The sequence below is a fragment of the Squalius cephalus genome, assembly GCF_949319135.1.
Source record: "Squalius cephalus genome assembly, chromosome: 14".
Lineage (NCBI taxonomy): Eukaryota > Metazoa > Chordata > Actinopteri > Cypriniformes > Leuciscidae > Squalius > Squalius cephalus.
The window spans coordinates 20,773,686-20,794,295 of NC_137135.1; the positions used below are offsets into that span (position 1 = coordinate 20,773,686).

At 37.5% G+C, this 20,610-nt stretch overlaps 3 protein-coding genes across 8 annotated transcripts; 1 reads left to right on the plus strand and 2 right to left on the minus strand.

The window, feature by feature from the left end:
• Positions 1–604: 604 nt before the first annotated feature.
• Positions 605–3,216, plus strand: pdzd11 (PDZ domain containing 11). Of its 3 annotated transcripts, none has more exons than XM_079893544.1 (6): positions 605–815; positions 1,208–1,310; positions 1,396–1,536; positions 1,620–1,718; positions 1,798–1,858; positions 2,041–3,216. In XM_079893544.1, the coding sequence occupies exons 1-6, from the start codon at positions 769–771 to the stop codon at positions 2,073–2,075; spliced, it is 486 nt and encodes a 161-aa protein (XP_079749670.1). In that variant the 5' UTR covers positions 605–768; the 3' UTR covers positions 2,076–3,216. The 3 variants fall into 3 exon arrangements, with proteins under 3 accessions (XP_079749670.1, XP_079749672.1, XP_079749671.1); XM_079893546.1 differs by having other exon boundaries at positions 772–819; XM_079893545.1 differs by having other exon boundaries at positions 804–887.
• Positions 3,217–3,259: 43 nt separating this feature from the next.
• Positions 3,260–7,269, minus strand: stard14 (START domain containing 14). The gene is made up of 7 exons (XM_079893543.1): positions 7,141–7,269; positions 6,799–6,986; positions 6,206–6,353; positions 5,844–5,947; positions 5,453–5,570; positions 5,304–5,356; positions 3,260–4,036 (listed from the first exon to the last, which is right to left on the minus strand). The coding sequence occupies exons 2-7, from the start codon at positions 6,982–6,984 to the stop codon at positions 3,830–3,832; spliced, it is 816 nt and encodes a 271-aa protein (XP_079749669.1). The 5' UTR covers positions 6,985–6,986; positions 7,141–7,269; the 3' UTR covers positions 3,260–3,829.
• Positions 7,270–7,886: 617 nt separating this feature from the next.
• rab41 (RAB41, member RAS oncogene family) lies at positions 7,887–20,175 on the minus strand. Of its 4 annotated transcripts, none has more exons than XM_079891856.1 (8): positions 19,962–20,175; positions 18,934–18,992; positions 17,711–17,764; positions 16,455–16,560; positions 14,694–14,805; positions 14,331–14,424; positions 10,155–10,221; positions 7,887–9,970 (listed from the first exon to the last, which is right to left on the minus strand). In XM_079891856.1, exons 1-8 carry the CDS (start codon positions 20,038–20,040, stop codon positions 9,906–9,908), a joined length of 636 nt encoding a protein of 211 aa, XP_079747982.1. In that variant the 5' UTR covers positions 20,041–20,175; the 3' UTR covers positions 7,887–9,905. The 4 variants fall into 4 exon arrangements, with proteins under 4 accessions (XP_079747982.1, XP_079747981.1, XP_079747980.1 ...); XM_079891855.1 differs by lacking the exon at positions 14,331–14,424 and adding an exon at positions 11,766–11,859 and having other exon boundaries at positions 19,962–20,171; XM_079891854.1 differs by lacking the exon at positions 16,455–16,560 and adding an exon at positions 15,248–15,353 and having other exon boundaries at positions 7,888–9,970; positions 19,962–20,170.
• Between the last annotated feature and the right edge of the window lie 435 nt (positions 20,176–20,610).

Consider the following 20,610-nt stretch of genomic DNA (forward strand, 5'->3'; position numbering starts at 1 on the left):
AGCCTACTAAGTAGGCTAATATTTATTTATAGAATATGAATAATTAATAGAGAATTTATCAAACTTTTTTTCTTTTTTAAATAAGCATGGACCTTCAAAGTACTATAACAAGACACTGTATTTTCTAAATGTATTGTTTTATTGAAATGTGACATTCAGCTTCAAATCTTGCCAAGAAGAGGTAGTTGATGGGCAGCAAAAAGAAAACGTGTAGCCTACTATATTTTCAGTTGAAATATTGCAGAACGTGCATTTACCACCTGCTTGGCTTTACAGCACTGTGGGTGATTTCCAATGTTCCATATAGTTAATTATTACTCATTTCTTACACGCATAAGTTGATGAACTGAAGACACTGATACTGTCTGTTTCTACAAAAACAGTCCACTCCAGACAAGGGGACAGTTAGGGAAGATGGGAGTTTGTTTACTCCATTGATTTTTATTCAGGCTAGGTTAATTTTTAGCAGATAATTTCTGAATAGGCACATACCTAAATGTCTTATAAAAAGCTGCTGAACATATGCATGAAGTCCATTTTGTGAAACTGTAAAATAAGCAGCCTCAGACCAAGCCATTCATGATCTTAGGATGCTCTTGAAATTGAGAAACGGGACAGGAAAGGCAGTTGTCAGAGATGATGGCCTATGCCAGAGGCCATATTTATATCTCAGGATTAAATGCGAGAAACAGTCCCAACATCAATATTTTCTTTAGCTCTTAATAGTTTTTGTTGGGGGGGAAGAAAGGGAAAAAAAGTGCTGGTCACATGGTCTCCAAGAGGGCGGGGCTAATGGTTCTCTCGAGGAGTTCGTGGTGAGTTACACAGACAAAAATAAAACTATCGAGCAAAAGCAGCTGTATATAACGCTTGTCTTTAATTTTAGTGTGAGCATATTTGTAACGTCAGTTTATTCACTCAATGTTTTGATCATTTTTCATGGCTATGGCTCATTGTGCATCGCTTGTGTTTATTGTTGAGTGTTAGCAAGCTAGCCTGCTGTACAATGAGAACCGTAGAGAGTGTATTTACATTGCTTTATAAATCGTTGGTCATTTCATGCTTTAGTAATCAGTATAGCCACAGTTTTGTAAAGAATTACATTTAGTCTTTAAAAATAGAACGAAGTCCTAAAGTACATCGAGGACAATCTGACGATAGACATCTTCGTGTCGCTGTTGTTGTTTCTCCCATCTTCAATTTCTAGCTCGAAAAACATGGACCAAAAGATACCATACGATGACTATCAACTGCCAGTAGTGTTTCTTCCATCCTATGAGAGCCCTCCTGCATGGATCCCTCCACAAGAGGTGCTTTAACACTATTAATGCATGTTTTCATCTTTTCTTTTGTGATCATATTTACCTAATTTATATTTTTCTTCCTAATAATCAGAGGATACATCACCCTGACTATAACAATGAGCTCACTCATTTCCTACCTCGCACTGTAGTCTTAAAAAAGCCCCCTGGAGCACAACTGGGCTTCAATATTCGTGGAGGAAAGGCGTCGCAGCTCGGTATATTTATTTCAAAGGTGAGTTGTGTCAATTAAAACCTTCTTTGTTTATCAAAAGAACTGCCCTCATCATCTTGGTCTTGTTCAAAATGTCTTGACAGGTGGTGCCAGATTCAGATGCCCATAGGGCAGGACTACAAGAGGGTGATCAGGTGCTTTCTGTCAATGATGTGGACTTCCAAGACATTGAGCATTCAAGGGTAAGGCTTGATATGTCCGTCCAAGAGACAGAAACACGCTTGATATCTCCTCCTCTAATCTGTTTTTGATTTCTCCTAGGCTGTGGAGATTTTAAAGACCGCTAGAGAGATTTTGATGAAGGTCCGATACTTCCCTTACAGTGAGTATTATATTCATCCTTCCCTTGAGAATAGAGACTTGAAGTTTTCAATACGCCCCTGTTGTTCCTTTCTTTCTATTCTAGGTCTATATTGTTTAGGTTATTTTAATCTTAGACACTGTAGTTAACTGATTCAATTGGAGTACCTGACATAAATTGGTGTTCTGCATCTGTTTTTCTAGATTACCAACGGCAGAAGGAGAGGACTGTACACTAGGTGGCAGAGATGACATTTATGACTGAAGTAGTGAGTGACGCAGCTGATGAGGCATTGGTGTGTCAGCCAAACTTTCATCTTCTCTGCATCATCTTCCTCCCACTAACTATTGTCTCTGACTAAAAGACTGTTCAAAGAAATCATCTTCAAACACTTTAAGAAAATGCCTGATGATTCAAAGCTTCCTCAACCATTTAGGTCGTTTTAGGCATCTGTGTTTTGAATCCAGATCATTTTCTCTCATCCCATTCCTCTGGGAAATTAAGCATATTCTATGGGATATATCATGCATATAAAAAGAAAACATGGTAGAAATATTATTTATTGAATGAAATAATTATATAGGGTTATAGGGCAAAGGGTACATCATGAATAAATTGTGAACTGCTATAAATATCAACTGATGTCCTGCTGACAAACTTATTGCTACTGATTAATTCATTGTCATTGAATCAATATGCTAATGAAAACAGTGCTGTTCAGGTGCAAATACTTTATGCTAATTTTTTTTAATAAACCTGTATGGAGAAAAAGCTCAGAGGGGTGTGTCTGTGTGTGTAAAATGAATACATTCTCAGATTTGGTAACTACAGTTATAAGTAGTGTGGCTAAATGTTAATATATTGCATCAACTAGTGGTACTAGAAATATTAAGTCCTATTAAAATTCAACAAATTTTTTGAATTACATTATGACACAATTTAAGTTTGCCTTTTACTGTGTCACAAGCTCAGTGGAACAGAAGGCAGTTTATATGCAAATATAAACCTACCAAAATGCAACATTCGTATTGGACGAAATAAAAGAAACGGTCTTCAAATGATATTTTGACCATAATTTATTTAAAATTTTTAAAGTATAAAACTTTATTACCCTTTAGTGAGTTAGGACTTCATATACATGAAATTCAAGTTCTCAAAAATAAGTTTTCATATCTATCCATCCATCCTCAGAAAGAAAAATATCATGTCATAAATCTGTGTAACTGTCATTTATAGTGCAAATGTCTTTGCATGGATCCACTGGTTTCACGTTGTTAACATGCCTTTTTCTTTCATGTTCAAGGGCCAAACACATATTTGAGAAGTACAGAACAGCTCATTTCTCTGCCTTCTGTTTTCCTCTGCCTGTTACAGGCAAATGAACTATACCACTTCAAGTAATAAATCTTGAGGTAATACCACTTTGTGTCTTGGACTGCTTTGGTCATATTACAGGGCCATTACACAGGTTTTCTCCCATGGTTCACACACATGCCAATACAGACACAGCTCTTTGAAAAAGCACAGACACAATTACACAAACATAAAAAGGATGACATTGCAAGGAACCTATCCCCTACCATGGAGATTTAAAATAAGGATTAAACATGCTTGACCATATTCATAAAGAAAAACAATCCATTCACCTGCATGTCAATACAATCACTTAGGTGTAGCTTCATCATAACCATTTAGTAATAAATTACAGGCCAAAAAAAAAAAAAGGTCTAATTTAAGAATGAACCACCTTCAAAAGGATTTCAAATTAAATTAAGGAGTAGAGCTGCATAGTATAAAGAATTTTCTCTTGTTCAAGTAAGCATCATGTCACGTGCGATGCCCTAAGAAACCCAGACATCAATAAAGGAATGTGTAGCACAGTGATTTTGTAAACTCTTACTCTGTGAGCGGGAGGGAGGAATGTTGACGTCAACTAGCTAGAATTGGGGTAAGAGACTGATCCTGTGACGTGGACCTTTTCTTTGAGCCGTTTTAGCTGCTGTCTTCATTCTCTTGAACATCCCTGGATGAGCTCTCGTCCACGTTCTCGAGCGAGTCTCCGCGCTGGATGGACAGCTCTGCTGGATCCATCATGGGCAGTTCACTCTGTATGGGGTACAGCCACGGCTTATGATCTGGAGAATTCGCTGCTTTCCATGCAGGGTAGCTCTGACCGGCTTTATGAACGCTTCTTAAGACCTGTGGAATGACAGAAAAAGGTGAAGGAGTGTCATGAGTATCAACGAAAGTTGCACAACTTTTTTTTTCAGTCTTGCGTAACCCAAACAATGAACTGGAATCCAGTTTTACCTCTTTTTCAGGCTGTGCAAGGACTCCGATTGCAGCAAGTGTTTTTGCTCAAGCAAAGTTATAAATAAACAGTGTTTCTGGTGTCTCTCTGGGTCTTCAGAATTTTTGGCAGCACAAAGTATCAATGTGCGTGCAATACTGCCCATAAACTCTGACTTCTGAACTAAAGGTAATGGGCTTTGTTATTTTGTCAAACAGTCTTAATAGAAAGGAAACAAACCCCTTAAACACAAATAATCAAAATAAAATCATCAGCATCATCCTTTTAGACATGTAATAGGGTTGTACCATGGAAACACAAACACGTGACGTGTGTGTGTGTGTGTGTGTGTGTGTGTGTGTGTGTGTGTGTGTGTGTGTGTGTGTGCGCGTGTGTGCGCGTGTGTGCGTGTATATCACACGTGTATATATATATGAACTAATAACAAGGAATGTTTGAGCATCAAATCAACATATTAGAATGATTTCTAACGACTGGAGTAATGCTGAAAATTGTGAGTGAGTGAGTGAGTGTGTCAAATCGTAAACCTGATTAATGATCAGTGGAAAGACAAACACCTCAGTTTTCAATAATAGTGTATAACACACAAAGTGTGATGTATAGACTATGTTATCAGTGTGCCCTTTGGACAGAGATACCGTCTGGTAACACTGCAAACAGCCCTACCACATGCTGTAATTCCATACAAAACTATGAAACCAACAGCAAAAAAAGCCACAATTTAAAACAAGACTGACTTCTTGTTCTCAATCAGAAGAACATCTTCACCATAGTTATCTTTAGATATCAATCTGAACACTTGATGAGGGCTGAAGCATTATTAGAGGCGTTTCTAAAAACTAAAGTCTAACTGTGTCAGTCATAATCACAAATGATTAATAAAGAGAAGAGATTTAGCCTAAGTGATGCGCTCTACAGTAAAACGAAAAGAATGACTGTAGTCATGCAGCCTACAGACCGAACAAGATAAACGAGTTTCACTTGGCACAGCAAGTGCTGCGTGAGCGTCTTCAGTACAAGATATTCCAGTAGGTTACCATAGTAACAATTCTGATTTCACAATCCTTAAACACAGACCCACATACAAAGACACTCGCATCCTCAAAGAGTATAAACGACAGAAACAGCAGTAAAAGACTAAACATGTTCACTTACTTTTGGAGCCAGGACCTGAGATGCTTTGTTGACAACCCACTTAGGAAGAGACCCTAAAAGACAAAAAAAAAAAAAAAAAAAGGTTATAAAACAGCAACAAATTAAAGTCTTCCAATGTAAATGAATGATGGGAGTGAATCGGTTCATACCTCTGGGATCTGCCTGTGAGAGGTATGTGAAAGTGCAGCTGTTGGGCCCTGTTGGTTTGAACAGGTAACCCGTCAGAAGGGAAACGGCCCTCACCAGATCCTTTCGTGGGGGATGTTTCTAAAATGAAAGCAAAGCTTTATTACAGTATTTGTATAATTTTTAAATTGATGTAGTAATACATTGTATTATTTATTATTATAAAATAATGAGAATAATGTTCAATGTAAAAATATTGTCTCGAATTTGGATGGGTGAAAACTTGAAAACAGTCATTATTTTTGCAATTCCATTTGACTTAACATTCTACCTTTAAGAAAATCTGATATTTCAAGGTCTCTTGCTTTATCTAGACATTCATTAATAGAAGGTGTAAGTAAATAGAAGACGTACCGGATGTTTCACTGAGAAGTTAATGATCACATACTCATTTTCAGACGCCTGCCATGAGCGCAGGGTCACCACATCTCTGTTCTTCAATGGTTTCGGACAAAGCCCTGTGAATAAAGGAGGGGAAAAAATATTTGTATGACAAACAGGCCCATTAACAAACGCAACTTCACTGCCTAAATACACACAAAAACATGGTCCCAGGAGGCTTATCTTCAGCCCTGTACTGTGATAAGCCACTGCACTGAAGCAATCACATTGTTAGGTGAACTACTAACAAAAGCCCCAAAGAATTACTAGAATAGACATAAGACATGAAAGAGGTCTTAAAAATGGACAGAGATTTAAAAGATTACATGACTCACAGGAATAGTAGCCCACATCAGCATTGGGAGCCAGGCGAGCGATGTCAAAACTCTGAAGCATTGTAGGGTCCCATGACTTTCGGTACTGACTGTCATGAAGCACGTCATACATGGTAGCAGCCGATACATCCTTTATGTTCATTCTACACTGTTTTGGAAACAGATGCATTTGCATTAGTGTTGTTATGGCAGCAGTACACACAGGACTGGACATGTAAATTAAACTGAAATGTAATAGAGAGAGATTGTGATCTACTGGGGGTCCATATGTAAACAAAGTAGCTACATTTTCATAACTACCATTAAATCATGTCTAACCAATGACCCATTAAGCATTTCATGATGTAATAAAATTAATGTTCCTAATAAAAGTCATTATAAAGGGTTATATAACTCTTTATAATGACTTTTATTAGGAACAATATGCCCCTGAACGATGGGTTGGGGGCCCTGCTGTAAAGTTTGAAACCACTGGTTTAAATTCATTAAAAAAGGTAACATTGACACCATAACCTTTAAAGACAAATCAAAACAAAATATTGTCATACATAGTACACACACATCATAGTAGTTAATGTAGGCAAACATCTTACCTTGATTTTGTGGACTTTGGATAAGTTCACTTTGTTGCTTGTAGAAGTAGATAAAGGGGGCCCCTCGACCCATACCTCCATGTCATTCTTATTATACTTGTTGAGCCAATTCTCGGTGGACAAGCATTGTCTTTTGAACTCATTAAACATGAATTCATCTGGAATGATTCCCGAACCGCGAGACATAACTGAAACGATAATTTCCACAGCGAGAATTACAGATCTTGTACCGAGGCTCAATAACTTTGCTCTGCTCGCTAAATAGTATGATGTGGTGTTATTGTAGTCACAGATTCAAATTTCAAGCTCGACAAGATTTTTCTCACAAATTCCAATCCTCACCTGGCGTCAACGCTTGCGCGTGGAAAAATCGCGTCACGACTTCCGGGAGTAGAACAGGTGTATTACAACACTGCAAGGTGCGCAGCTAGTCGGTCAGCTCTGAACAACAGTGATTTAGCACATTGACATGATCTTGATTTATACCCAATGGTGTTTATGTACTCAAGTGAGAACTGTTGACAAACAGGCGCAAACTGGGTGTGTCGGACCGCCCATATTGATTGGTCATTCGGGTGCGGGTCCAGTGGTCTCTCTCTGCTACTTCATTGATATGCATGCATGGTTAATTCATAACGGAATCCCAAGACGAGCTGTGATTCTGTGAACTCCGCCTTGTGTTCACGACCGAAACCTTTCTTCAAATCACCTCCACAGGAACAACATTCAACAGGCTTGTGCCATTAATAAGAAACTGAATTTCATAGCCGTTTCTATTCTTTGTGTTGTGGACAATGGTACCAACAGTGGACCAAAGAGAACTTACGAGTTTAAAAACATGAAACCCTTTAATAAGATTATTTAACCTTTTGCTTACTATGCAGTATACATAAATATTCGTATATAAACAGAAGACTGGTCTCAGCTTATCACAGGACAAACAGTATCACAGACATAATACACTATCTGGAATTTAAACTTTTTTAATTATGAAGATTTGTCATATTAATTATATATATTAACTATATATTTTTTTTGTATATTATTAACATGTTTAATATGTACATGAACATTTAAAAGGCCTGGTGTCTCCTTAAGTAAATTAGCCTACATATTAATTTGTTGCCATTGCAAATGGTTAGAAAAAAGTTAGGCTACTGTATGATTGGGTAATGTAATTATATTATGTATCAAGTCTGTTTCTAATACTCAACACTGTGTATAGGCCTATATACAGGAACCAGAAGCAGGACTAACAGCAAATCTGGTGAAATATTTTTTATTCATGTGATACATTTTGGTGTCTCTTTAACCGTCCATTTTTTACAGCATATAATAATAGTACTTTGTCACACAAACTTAGCTAAACACTAGTAGACAGCGTATTTCAAACAGACCAACACACTTCAGAATAGCACACAGCTGAGTATTCAGTGAGTGACACGTGATAGAGCTGTTCAGGAGGGTTTTCACTCTTATTTATTTCATTTCCTACATATCAAACCATAGTAAATGTTAATGTTTAAAACACACTTGATGCCCTTTTTTAGTCTTAACGATGAAAGGATTTGTCGGTTTACAGTTGAACGAGAGGAAAAGCGACGGTGCTGGGGGGGCTCGGTGATACCTCTCCAGCAAATAAAAGCCCATTCAAGCTATACTGTTGAAACCCAGCATTACAGATGGGACGTGAAAGTCTTTAATAGTGGCACGATTGTGACACGACTAGGTCTTTGTGATACAGTAGCCAGGCAGCAATGCAAATTATACATCAAACTTTGATTCCCACACATTGCTAACTGCCATTCCCGTCAAGCATACAACACATTGTATCACTAACTAGTGAGATAATAAATAAACACATGAAACCAACAGTCTTACGACGAGCAATACCAAGACGTGTCTGTACACTAAGCGATAGCCGTGTTGAAGGAAGAAATCTAAATGTCCTGTTAAACAAAACCTCATTATCTCTATGCAATGTTAATAGGCTCGAGCAAGCCACAGCACTGTGGCCTGATTTGGTGCACCATGACAACCAAACAAGCAAGGCATTTTGTGTTAAACCGTCTCTAAACTGCATGCGGTCCCTACACTTGCGCAGCAAAAACAAGACAGAAAATGAGAAAATTAGTGTGAATTGCTTTCCATATCCAAGCTCAGAGCGACGTTACGATAGTTGTGTTAGTACATACACGTTTTTACAATTAACGTTAGGTTTTGTGACTACGGTCGTGGATAAGTCATTAAATATCTTAGGTTTTGAATTTGAACTAAATTAAATAGCAATTTTCCCTTTTCTAAGAACGTTAAATCCAATTTATTTCCCCCACAGCTCAATACATTCTACTTCCATGCAACCCTCCAAAGATTTCGGTATAAAATTAGCCTGTCCAGAATTAGGCTTGTCGCAAACAAAACTGCTAATTTTTGTGTCCATACATGTATATTTCCTGAAACAAAACAACTTTAAAATTATATCTGGTCCCTAATACCATATTTAACATGGAAGCATCCAATTATACAGAATATTGTGTCCATGGTGACATTTCACGACAAAATCGTTCTGTATCTTTCTTTTAAATAACTTTTGCCAAAAAACACAAACAAAATAATAGTGTAAAAAAATTATATGAATCAGTAACAGCCAGAAGTTCTTCCTCCAGTGAAATTAAAAAAGAAGGCAAAAAAGGCCTAAAAATGATGACATCAGCCCCAGCTCTGAAACATGTTAACTTCACAACAACTATGTTGGCACTGATGTGTGAAAACTTAAGAGCATATGAGCTTGAGTCAGTCTGCAATCCCATATAATGCCATGCAGCCAGAACAGACGAGGATCTGAATGGTTTTAGCATTTAATCTATGCTGTGATTTTACTTTTTTCGTTAATAATATACGCATTTTTGGAATCCATTTTAATACAGAGTAAAAGCACATCCACACGGTTACTCTGAAAAGTCACTGAGTCGAAGAGAAAGAAAAGGTTCTCCGCTCATGACACGGGGCCGTGAGAGGAGCGAGTGACCACTGAGAGGCAAGCTGTTTGTGTGTGAGGGGGTGGAGTGAGGGGGACGCAGGGCCTGGTGGGGGGGCGAGGGTGGTTACTAGCACGAGCAGCTGCTCTCGGTAACGGGCAGCTCTGGAGGCTTCTCCAGTTTGATGTCGATCACTGAAAGTTTCTGTCAAGGATCAGTTACTGAGAGACTGGATCATTTGAATAAGCATGTGTTTACACTTTTCATTCATTCCTGTTAGACCAAAACGCTGGCAGACATGCTTATGATATCCTGCTATCAAACTGACTGACATTTTAATGTGAGAGATGGCATATTTAAGGTGCATGTGAAGGATACTGTCCTCTTTGCTTTTCTCTGGTGTACTATCCATTCCAGGCAAAGCTGCAGCCACACGACGAAACAGCTAGAGAAAAAAAAAAAGGTTCATTACTTTAGCCACATGTACATAAATCAATGCAGGTTTAATTTAATACAAAATATTTATCTTATTAGTAGGGGAGACTGGGGCTAGTTCTAACATGTTTTACTTTTGTGACAATAATTTTTTGGCATATTGTTATACTATATATAGAGTAAGTTATATTATAGGCTTTTCAAGTACATTTAAACAGCAAAACACATACACAACAAAACCTCATGAAAGGGACAAACATCATGAAACCTCAAAAATAAAGAATAAACATTTCAAACTCTTGTTTTGGCCAACAGATATTGTAATTAAATCGTACAACAAATCACAATATATGTCGCTGTATCAATAAAATATGCAACTTCAAATTTCTTTTTTAACTCACCCAACCAGTATTACAAAAATATTACACTGAAATGCAAGTTTTAAAAACATAATGATCAAAAACGTATTATTTTTTATAAAAAATAAGTAATATATATATATATATATATATATATAAATATAAATGTTTTTTAAAGTTTATCTTTCATAAAAATTCTAAAACTAAATCTGGTGTTCAACTGATAAGTAAAGAGTCCTAACAGAGTTCAAGCCACCAAAAAAATAGACACAAAACGGTTTCCACCAACCACAGGATTGATTTTGTAAAGTTTGTTTCTAATACACTGATCCCATTGAGGATATAAGTGTTTCTAATAGGTTTGAGGTCTGATGGTGGGCATTTTTTTGAGCTCTGAAGATGAAGCCTCTTTTGCTGCAGCATGAATCTGCTTTCTCATTCCCTGGAATGCCCTAGTACCCAACTAAAAAGGATTTTAAAATTCTGTATTATCAATGTTGAAAACAGTTGTGCTGCTTAATATTTTGTGAAGAAACCGTGATTCGTTGTTTTCAAACAGCAATTATTTGAAATCTTTTGTAAAATTGCAAACGTTTTTACGGTCACCTGTTTTGATCAATTTAATGTGTTCTTGCTGAATAAAAGTGTTATTTTCTTTCGAAACCCCAAACTTTTGAACGGTAAAGTGGCTCTTATGACAACTTCCTCATGTGCAACTAGCCATAGTCTCCCCTATTTAAAAGAAATTACAACTCCCAATGGGTAGAGAGGTTAAAAAAAGGAGGTAATTTCCGATGACACTAGCATTATGAAAAAAAAAAAAAAAAAAAAAAAGACACCATGATCCACTAATTCTGAAAACAAAAAGCAATACAATATGCTATTAAAAAGCACAATGCACAATGAAATGTCTACATTGAGTCTATGAATTGCAAGGGGTGCTAAGAGAGAAAAATCATTCTAGCGATGCTTGGCCAACATGCAAAGGACATCTGTGACAGTACATGGGGAGCACTTCAAGCAAACGAAACACACAAAAGAACAGCATAATAGCACAGGACACCTGTGAATGTGAGGCGAGGGAAGAATGGCTAATGATGGGCGAGGCGAGGAAAGATAGAAACCAAAGAAAGCAGAAGATAGAGAGGTGGAGGGAAGGTGGGGCTTGGCCGTCCTCATTTCTCCGTGATTCTACCTGTTTGACATTGTAGCCAGTCTTTGCGCTGGTTTCAATGAACATGACATTCAGTTCCTTAGCCCTCTGCTCGCCCTCCTCTGTGGTAATCTGTCTGCTCGACCGGAGCAGGGAGGGGAAAGGAAAGAAATACAGACAGACAAAAGAAATGCATCAAGAAGAAGAGAAAGAGACAGAGACTGCCTGAAGTTCACATTAGTAATAGGGAAAAAAAGAGGGATTAGTGTTTTGATAGGACCCCAACACAGGTTGAAGAGTTGAGAAATGGCTGAAATCAGGCTGAATAACTTTGAAAAGAGATCACTGCACTGCAGTTCAACAAAAGGTCCATTCACATGGAACACATTTGTAACTTGAGGACAATCTACAACAAAAATAAACACCCTATCAAGGGAAGTGATGATAATGTCATTGGCACTTTGGTCACTGAAATATCCCGTGTTTATTTTCGGTTTAAAAAGTTCATCCAGAAATTAAGATTCCGTCATCAATTGCTCACCCTCATGTCATTCGAAGCCTATTTCACTTACTTTGTTCTGCAGAACACAAAAAGATTTACATAGAAGAATGTCCAAGCTTCTCTTTTCCATCCACTTCTATAGTATAGAGCAGGGGTGCCCAATCCTGCTCCTGCCGATCGACTGTCCTGCACAGTTCATCTCCAACCCTAATCAAACACACCTGAAGCAACCAATTAACGTCTTCAGGATCACTTGAAAATTAAAGGCAGGTGTGTTTGATTAGAGTTGGAGATGAACTGTGCAGGACAGTCGATCGGCAGGAGCAGGATTGGGAACCCCTGGTATAGAGGGTATGCACGTGACATCACCGTTGGCCGGAGTGAACGCGGTTACGCCCACTGAGTGGCAGAAAGACTGAGCCGCAACATTGGCTTTCAGAGTAAATGCCGCAAAAAACACACAAAGCACATCTAAAACTGGAAAGAGATTTGAGATTGACTGTAGAAATATATTTGACAAGAAATCTGAGGTATATTTTTACAGGCTGCCGAAAGCTACCGAAAAGAGAAGCAAACGGATCGCTGCAATTCATAGAAACAACTGGACAAACATGGATTTGCAGTTATCATTTTGTGTCAGTATGCTGAATTTGTGAGTAAAAAATCATACCCTGTATATTGCATTGTTATATATTGTATTGACAAATCATCAATTAAATATTTACTATCTTATATTATGCATAATTGGATGTTTTTAAATAAACACTGACTAAAAACTATACAAGTCTTAGGGCTGGATGATATATATGACATTGATATACAGTAAGTGATCACCCGGATTTAGACCTACCTATATTGTATTTATATAAAGCATTCACAGGCAAATTTGCTTTATGTATTTTCCCAGCGTCAAAATCAGACACATATAAATGTCAGGAAACACGACATTGCATGTCAATATCCATGGATCACTTGGTAAGTTGTAAAGGACACTATATCGAGTCCAACATTTAGTTTAAACTGATAATCCCTCATTTTACTCCCGGTTTAGCAGTTTCCCCTATTAAAATCCAGTCATTAAGCAGGCTCTTTTGCCACTCAGTCCGGCCGAGGGGGCGTTCCGGCGGGATATTGACGTCAATGCATACCCTCTATAGTAAAAAGACATTTTGCTAAACGTCTCCTTTTGTGTTCCACGGAAGAAGAAAAAAGGTTATACATGTTTGGAATGACACAAGGGCGATAAATTATGACCAATATTTCAGTATTCTGGGTGAACTATCCCTTTGTCTCTAGACCGCATCTGTGGCATTCTTTCAAATTGATTGACTTCCCACAGACAATAATTTTGACTTTGTAAGATAGTTATGCCCGGACCAAGACTTTTGACATTTTCTGTATTGACTTGAAGGAAGTCAAATGATACCCGAATGGATTGAGATGTTAGAAAATGTTAAACTGAGGCATACATTGTTGGCTGAAAGTATAATCAACATGGCAAAATATTTAACAAAAGGCCACACAAGAGGTAGGAGATGTAAAGATCTTTGTGAATGACACGTGTTCTAATTCAGTGAAAATCTGCAGAGCTTTCTGCTGAATTCTGTGGCTGTAGAATCCATGTGGGTGTTGTCACATTCCTTCCATGTTTCTTTGTGGTATCCTTGATCAGTTAACAACTGACATGGTTGCTATGTGATTCTATTACAAAAAAAATTTGGTAATTTCAAACTGGAATCCATACAATTTTGAGTTTCGACTGAAGGTGAAAATCACCCCATGTAGATTTTATATCAGGTTCAAGATTGTCACGCAAGTTTGTGGTGTTGACCAATAGAAAGATGCTTGACTCCATGCAATGCTACACTATTGAAAATGGACCTTTTTTCCGAAATTTCCGCACCTTTACGATCATACTCAATATTAGCCTATTTTAAATGTTGATTTGAGGTGTTCTGCTAGGATGTATTACTGTATTTAGCTTGTTTTTATAATGTGAGGACAGTCTCCAAAAAATATTCTGTGGAAATCGACAATATGCCACAGATTCTGTTATATAAGTTAGAACGCTTAGGTCTACACTACAGCTGTATCGTGTCACCCACCTGTTTGACGTTATAACCAGCTTTGGCGCTGGTCTCTATGTACATCACACCCAGTTCCCGGGCTTTTTTCTCTGCTGCCTCTACTGACACTTGCCTGCCATAATCCATAGTTGAGGTGTGGACACAGTTCAAATTAGAATGGATATGAAAAACAAAAGTAGTAATGGGAAATCAAAAATAAAATCAACAAAGAGAAAACATGACCGAAAAGAAAAGCAACAATGGCACAAATTATTCAACATAACACTCAAATTAATAAAAAGAAAACTGAACACAAAAATAACACATAGTGAAGGGTTTAAACCGTGAAGTCTGAGGGATGAACAAAAGATGTGTTCATCAAACTCCTCGAAACTACTGTACCTTTTATCAGCCAAGTCTGTCTTGTTGCCAACCAACATGATAATGACATCACTTCCTCTCTCTGTTCTGACATCATCTATCCACTTTGAGGTTTGCTGGAAGGAGTTGAGATCTGAAGAACAGAAGGACAAATGTTAGGCATGGACTTATTACAGAGGAAAAATATCTCTTGTGATCTGCAGGAACTAATTTCATTGATTAATTAATTGAAAATCAATTTGCAAAATTCAAATTTGGCAGCGGTCAAAAATACACTTGATTCACTTCAAAGCCGAGCTTTCTTAGAAGAAAGTGTGCAAGCAGACTGTTAGAATGAAGTTCAACAAAACAGAGGACGGTTAAGTTAAAACACAGGTAATTTCGATGCTCAAATAAGAGAGAAGCACGTTCGATCTACTTTTCATTTAATCTGAATGAAATAATAAAAACAGCATTGTTCCCAAGCAACCATACTAAGATGAACTGCCATGACCTAGAAGCAGCTGCTGAATCGTGCTAACTGTGCTCTGAGGGCATAGATCCCTGCTGACCCAATGAGTGAGGCTCAGACTCACTGGTGATGTCATAGACCACCACAGCAATAGTGGAGTCTCGGATGTAGCTGGGAATGAGGCTGCGGAAGCGCTCCTGGCCTGCAGTGTCCCATAGCTGGAGCCGAACCTGATGGACCAGCAAACCGTGGTGTGCAAAGAAAACAGGGGAAAGAGAAAGGCAGAACAGAGAAAAGAAAAAGTATAAAGAGAGGATAGAGCAAGGGAGCAGGGTTAGACGAAAAGGACAACATCAAAGAAGCAAAACATGAAGGAAAAGGAGAAATGCACCTACAGAATTTACCGATTTTTGCTTCTGTGCTTATAGATCATAACCACAAGGTTTTAGGAATCTGAAGGCATTTCTCCATTCCTGCTCTCTGAATGACGCTGCTTTCTGCAAGATGCTTTGCAAATGGCACTCCTTATGCACAAGTATTGCTGGACAAGTTCAGGCAAAACAACACTTTATGGTTTTGAAATATTTGTAAAAGCCCAAATTGTAATCATAAAGATAATTTTGCTATCATTTACTCACCCTTATGTTGCTTAAAACCTGCATGACTGACTTTCTTTTGCAGAACACAAAAAATAATTTTGAAGAATGCTTTAACTGTATTTGTCCATATAATACAAGTCAATGGGGTCCAAAACAACACTTTGTATGGACAAAAAAACACCAATAATGCCCCCCCCCCCCCCCCTCCCCTCTAAATATCTTATTTTGTGTCCAATACAATAAAATTTAAATAAGTTAACTAACTCTAAATTAACTCTGCTCAGGTGTAAAAGCCATACTAAAAAAACACATCTTCAAACATCCAATATGAGGGAAAATGTATTATGGAAGAGAACTCCATAACCGGGGAGCAGCTTCAGAAAAGGCCCTATCTGCATTTGATTTTAATATAGTTTTAGGAACAATGAATACCATCTAATTAAATGATCTCAACTGTATAACATTCTGATCCAGCAATATTTGAAATGTCAGAATGATTAAAGTTATACAGGTTTGGAATGACATGAGGGTGAGAAAATTATGACAGAATTTAAATGTTTGGGTGAACTATCCCTTCACATTGTTAAAGCAGGTTTTCATCTTACTTTGTTTAACTTTACCAGGAACGCTCAAATAAACCAGCACACTTATAAAGCTACATGAGTGCCATTTACTCAAGCAGAACCCAACTTGACCCCACCATGTGGTGAAGCAGGAGCACTAGCTACATACTTGCTATATCATAGACCACCACTGCGGCTGCTGAGTCTCTGATGTAACTGGGAATGAGGCTACGGAAGCGTTCCTGCCCAGCAGTGTCCCACAGCTGTAGCCGAATCTATGACCGTCCATGCAGCACAACAGGCATGGGGACCCATTCAGCACCCAGCCATGGAAGAGAGTGGGGTGAGGTGGACAAAGACACAACCAAACTTAAAAAGGTGAAATCAAAATAAATGACAAACTAATGACATAAGTGTGATGATGAGCTACAAGCATGCGCAAGGAATTCCACAAATGATAACTGTGATGAATCTGTGACAGACAGTGAAATCACCTGGTGGACCAGCCCTATTTGGACGTTAGAGAAATGCGTCAGCGAGACACAGGCATACTTTGTGATTTTAATCCTGTCTGAATCTGCCATGTCTGTGTATTTTCTCACACAACCTCAGTAAAAATTCCAGGGCAAATTACCTACTGTTTTTGGCAAACTCTCAATGGTCCACTGAGAAATCTAATCCTCTCCGAATGCGAATGTCTGTGATAGTATTATAGCCAACTAATGCTTCTCCTCATTAGTTTTTTAACCTACCCGAGTTACAGTTTGCATACCAATCTTTCACATGCTTTCATTTCATTTTAAAATGGATGCTATCTAACAAATGTTTTATTATTATTATCTAAATAGAGCCAAATCTTAAAAAAGTGTAAAGACTGCCCATTTTAATATCAGTGTCATGTACTGTAAGATACTTGTCTAGGTGTCTCTGCTCACTTATGTGGGTTTATTATAAACAGCCACTTCAATAAACGCATGTGAACTATATTTAAATAGTTTTTAATAATATATTAAAGTTATATCAATAAGTAATTCATTAAAAAATATATCCGTCATACGTAGCACAGTAGGCGACCCTCTGTAACACCCACGTCTAGATAACACACACTCCCACCTCTGTAACAAACACAGAGATCTCAGTTCCATCCGAATCGGTACATGGAATCACAGACGTGGGGTGATACGAATTGTAACTCAAACGTAGTTTAGAAAACTAGTCCTGTCCGAATAGGGCGTTATAGACCTTACAGGTGATATTAGAAAACATCAAGGTGTGAATGACTTGAGCCAGTGTGTGTCAAAACCATCTATTACACTAGTACTAACATTAATAGTCAATATTTCAACTAAATCAGGCTTTAAAAAAAGGCTTGGACACACAGAGACTCCTTGGAAATAATTCTAGAAATGTTGATCTCCGTCCTACCGTGCGGTCTTCCAAGTACATGGTTTTTGACAGAAAGTCTATACCTATAGTTGCCTATGGAGAGAAACAATGAGTTAACTTAGTGCACAATTACATTGTAAAATACAGACCATTTAAGGAATATTTACTTTGACTGTATTTTCTGTGGAACACAAAATTAGATATTTTGCAGAAATTTCATACTGATCTTTTCCTTTCATAAAGTCAAAAAATAAAATTGATCCTTGTTCACTGAAAATCTAATTTGCTCTTGTGCATAATCAAACTTTCTGCAACAAGATACTTTTATACCAAATTTGATTTCAATGACACCAAAAGCCATTGGTTCTAATGTGCATCAGATGCACACATGTGAACAAGATTTGAGAGCTATGAACTAAATTAACACTCGACAAACACCAAATGCAAGTTAAAATGGGCACTGCTAAGTGAAATAAATGTTATTGAGACTGGACTTGTATTAACAAAAACAAATTATGGTCTGAGTAGAAATCTAAAATATTTCTGTTTCAAATAAATGCTGTTTTTTCCCCCCTAAAATCCTGAAAAATAAAATGCATCACAGTTTCCACACAAATATTAAGCAGTACAACATTATTATTGAGAATAAATTTTCCTTGAGGATCAAATCAGCATATTAGAATGATTTCTGAAGGATCATGTGACACGGCTGGAGTAAAAATGCTGAAAATTCCCATCACAGGAATAAATTACATTCTAAAGTATATTAAAATAGAAAACAGTTATTTAAATGATAATAATATTTTATTTTTTTTAATCAAATAAATGCTGCCATGGTGAGTATAAAAGACATCATTCAAAAATATTAAAACCTCTTGAATAAACGTTTATAAAAAATAATGTAAAATACATTTTATGGCTAGTAAAAAATTATTTATTTCAACTTTGCTAGTGTGCCAAAAATGTATTTTGAACTGTAACTTCAGAGTTAGACAGCTTTCGTCATAAATCATATGCTTTTGTTGTAAGGACGATGGCAGTGTGACTATTCTACGGAGTATCTCCTTATGTGTTCCATGGAAAAAAGAAAGGACTGGATCAACATGACATCACTATTCATTAGTGAGTGAACTATTCCTTCAAGGAAGTAACCAAACCGACGTCATGATGGCTTTCATAAAGTCAATAATACTTTGATATTAAGTTGTTTTAGGTAACATGGAACATAACATGGGCTGTAACAATCACAGCAGGGGTGTTACCTGATAGGTATTATCGAAGCTGTCATACATAAACCTGGTGATGAGTGAAGTTTTGCCCACTGTGGAGGAAAAGAACAACGCATTAGAAATAAGGGCCTCACAGCGAACGAATGCGCCTCAAAACCTAGTGTGATCCCTACATAGACAGCATGTTTGAATGTATCACGTCGAAGATGCTGTGAAGGGAACGGATGCATTGCTCTGCGCAGGATGATCCTGAACTCTGATCGCTGTGTTGGCAACATGGGTGTCGCCGTCCTGCTTTCCACAGCAACACACTGCATCAATACAGGCGAAGACGTGCAAAAACTCTCCTTTACGACAGCTGACTAATGCGTTTTAGCGTCAAATCCAGCCATTATGAAACGAGAACGTGGATGTGACGTGGATGATGTGGCAGTTAAACATCCCTGATGTGGTTTATAACATCACGATCTTGATAGTCACAGCCGGTCAACTAGAAACATGCTAACTGCTAACAGTTAGCAACCATTTTCACACCAGACAGAATTGTTTTACAGATTAAAACAATTAACATCCAGTACTAGTACAATATAATTTGCATATTATGTGTTAAACAGTAATGGTGGATGCAATCACATACAAAAGGCCTTTAAAATGGGAGATCTCTGTTGTGGCTAGGAACAGAAAACACAAACATGCTAATACAAGGACTTGATGGCTTCCCTCGATGTCTACATTCAAGAATACATAAACACTGAGAGGAAAGACATAAAAATACATATAATCTATCAATTAAAGCATAATGAAGTTGATATTCGGATCTCACATCTTTTGTATATAAGGTTAGTTCGTGTAACGTTACTACAAGGATGTTCAATGCTACATGCTATACGTCTTCTGTAAATTTAGTGTATTTTAAGTGCGTGTCGACAAACGTATCAGTCGAAACTGTCAAATCATTATTTGCGTGTATATTTGGTAACATCTATCCTTCTGGAGCATCCTTTCACCTGGCCTGTCTAACGTTATCTCTCCGTCCACGTCTCACATATCTGAACACTTACCGCTTTGCTCGCCCAAGAAAACCAGCTTAAATTTCCGCAGAGGGTTGCCAAACTCTCCGCCGCCGGTCGTAGTAGACATTTTTTTCGAGTATAATAAACAGCAGCTATCTAAATATTATATTCTGTGCGCGGACGAAGGACACTGTACAGTCCAGTGACGGAGCGCTAATAGCGGATGATTCCTGAGTGTGACAGCGCCTCTTAGTGGACAGAGAAGGGAATGCAGGACACGCTGAGTCTGTGTTTCAGAACATAGTGCTAAAAAGCTGACTACTATCCTATGCCGTCTAGGTTTGAAAGAGACTATGATGGCCAAAATGCTGTCTTGGTAGGCAGCTGACTAGGTTTTGAGTCACAGTCTATTTCTACTGTCACACCTTACCATTGTGTAGTAGCATCTGAATCTTTTTAGTGTTGCATGCGCAATGAATTTATATAGGCTATATTATTATTCATATAAATACATGTTTATAATATAATTTTACGTAAAATGTTGCACACCACTAAGATGTAACTCATTTTTGTTTATTTATTTATATATATATATGCAATATATATTTGTGCAAAAAAAGCACAAAAAAACCCACATAATTGTGTACATATAATTTATTCTAAATCGTTTTGATATATATTTAAATATAGAATATAT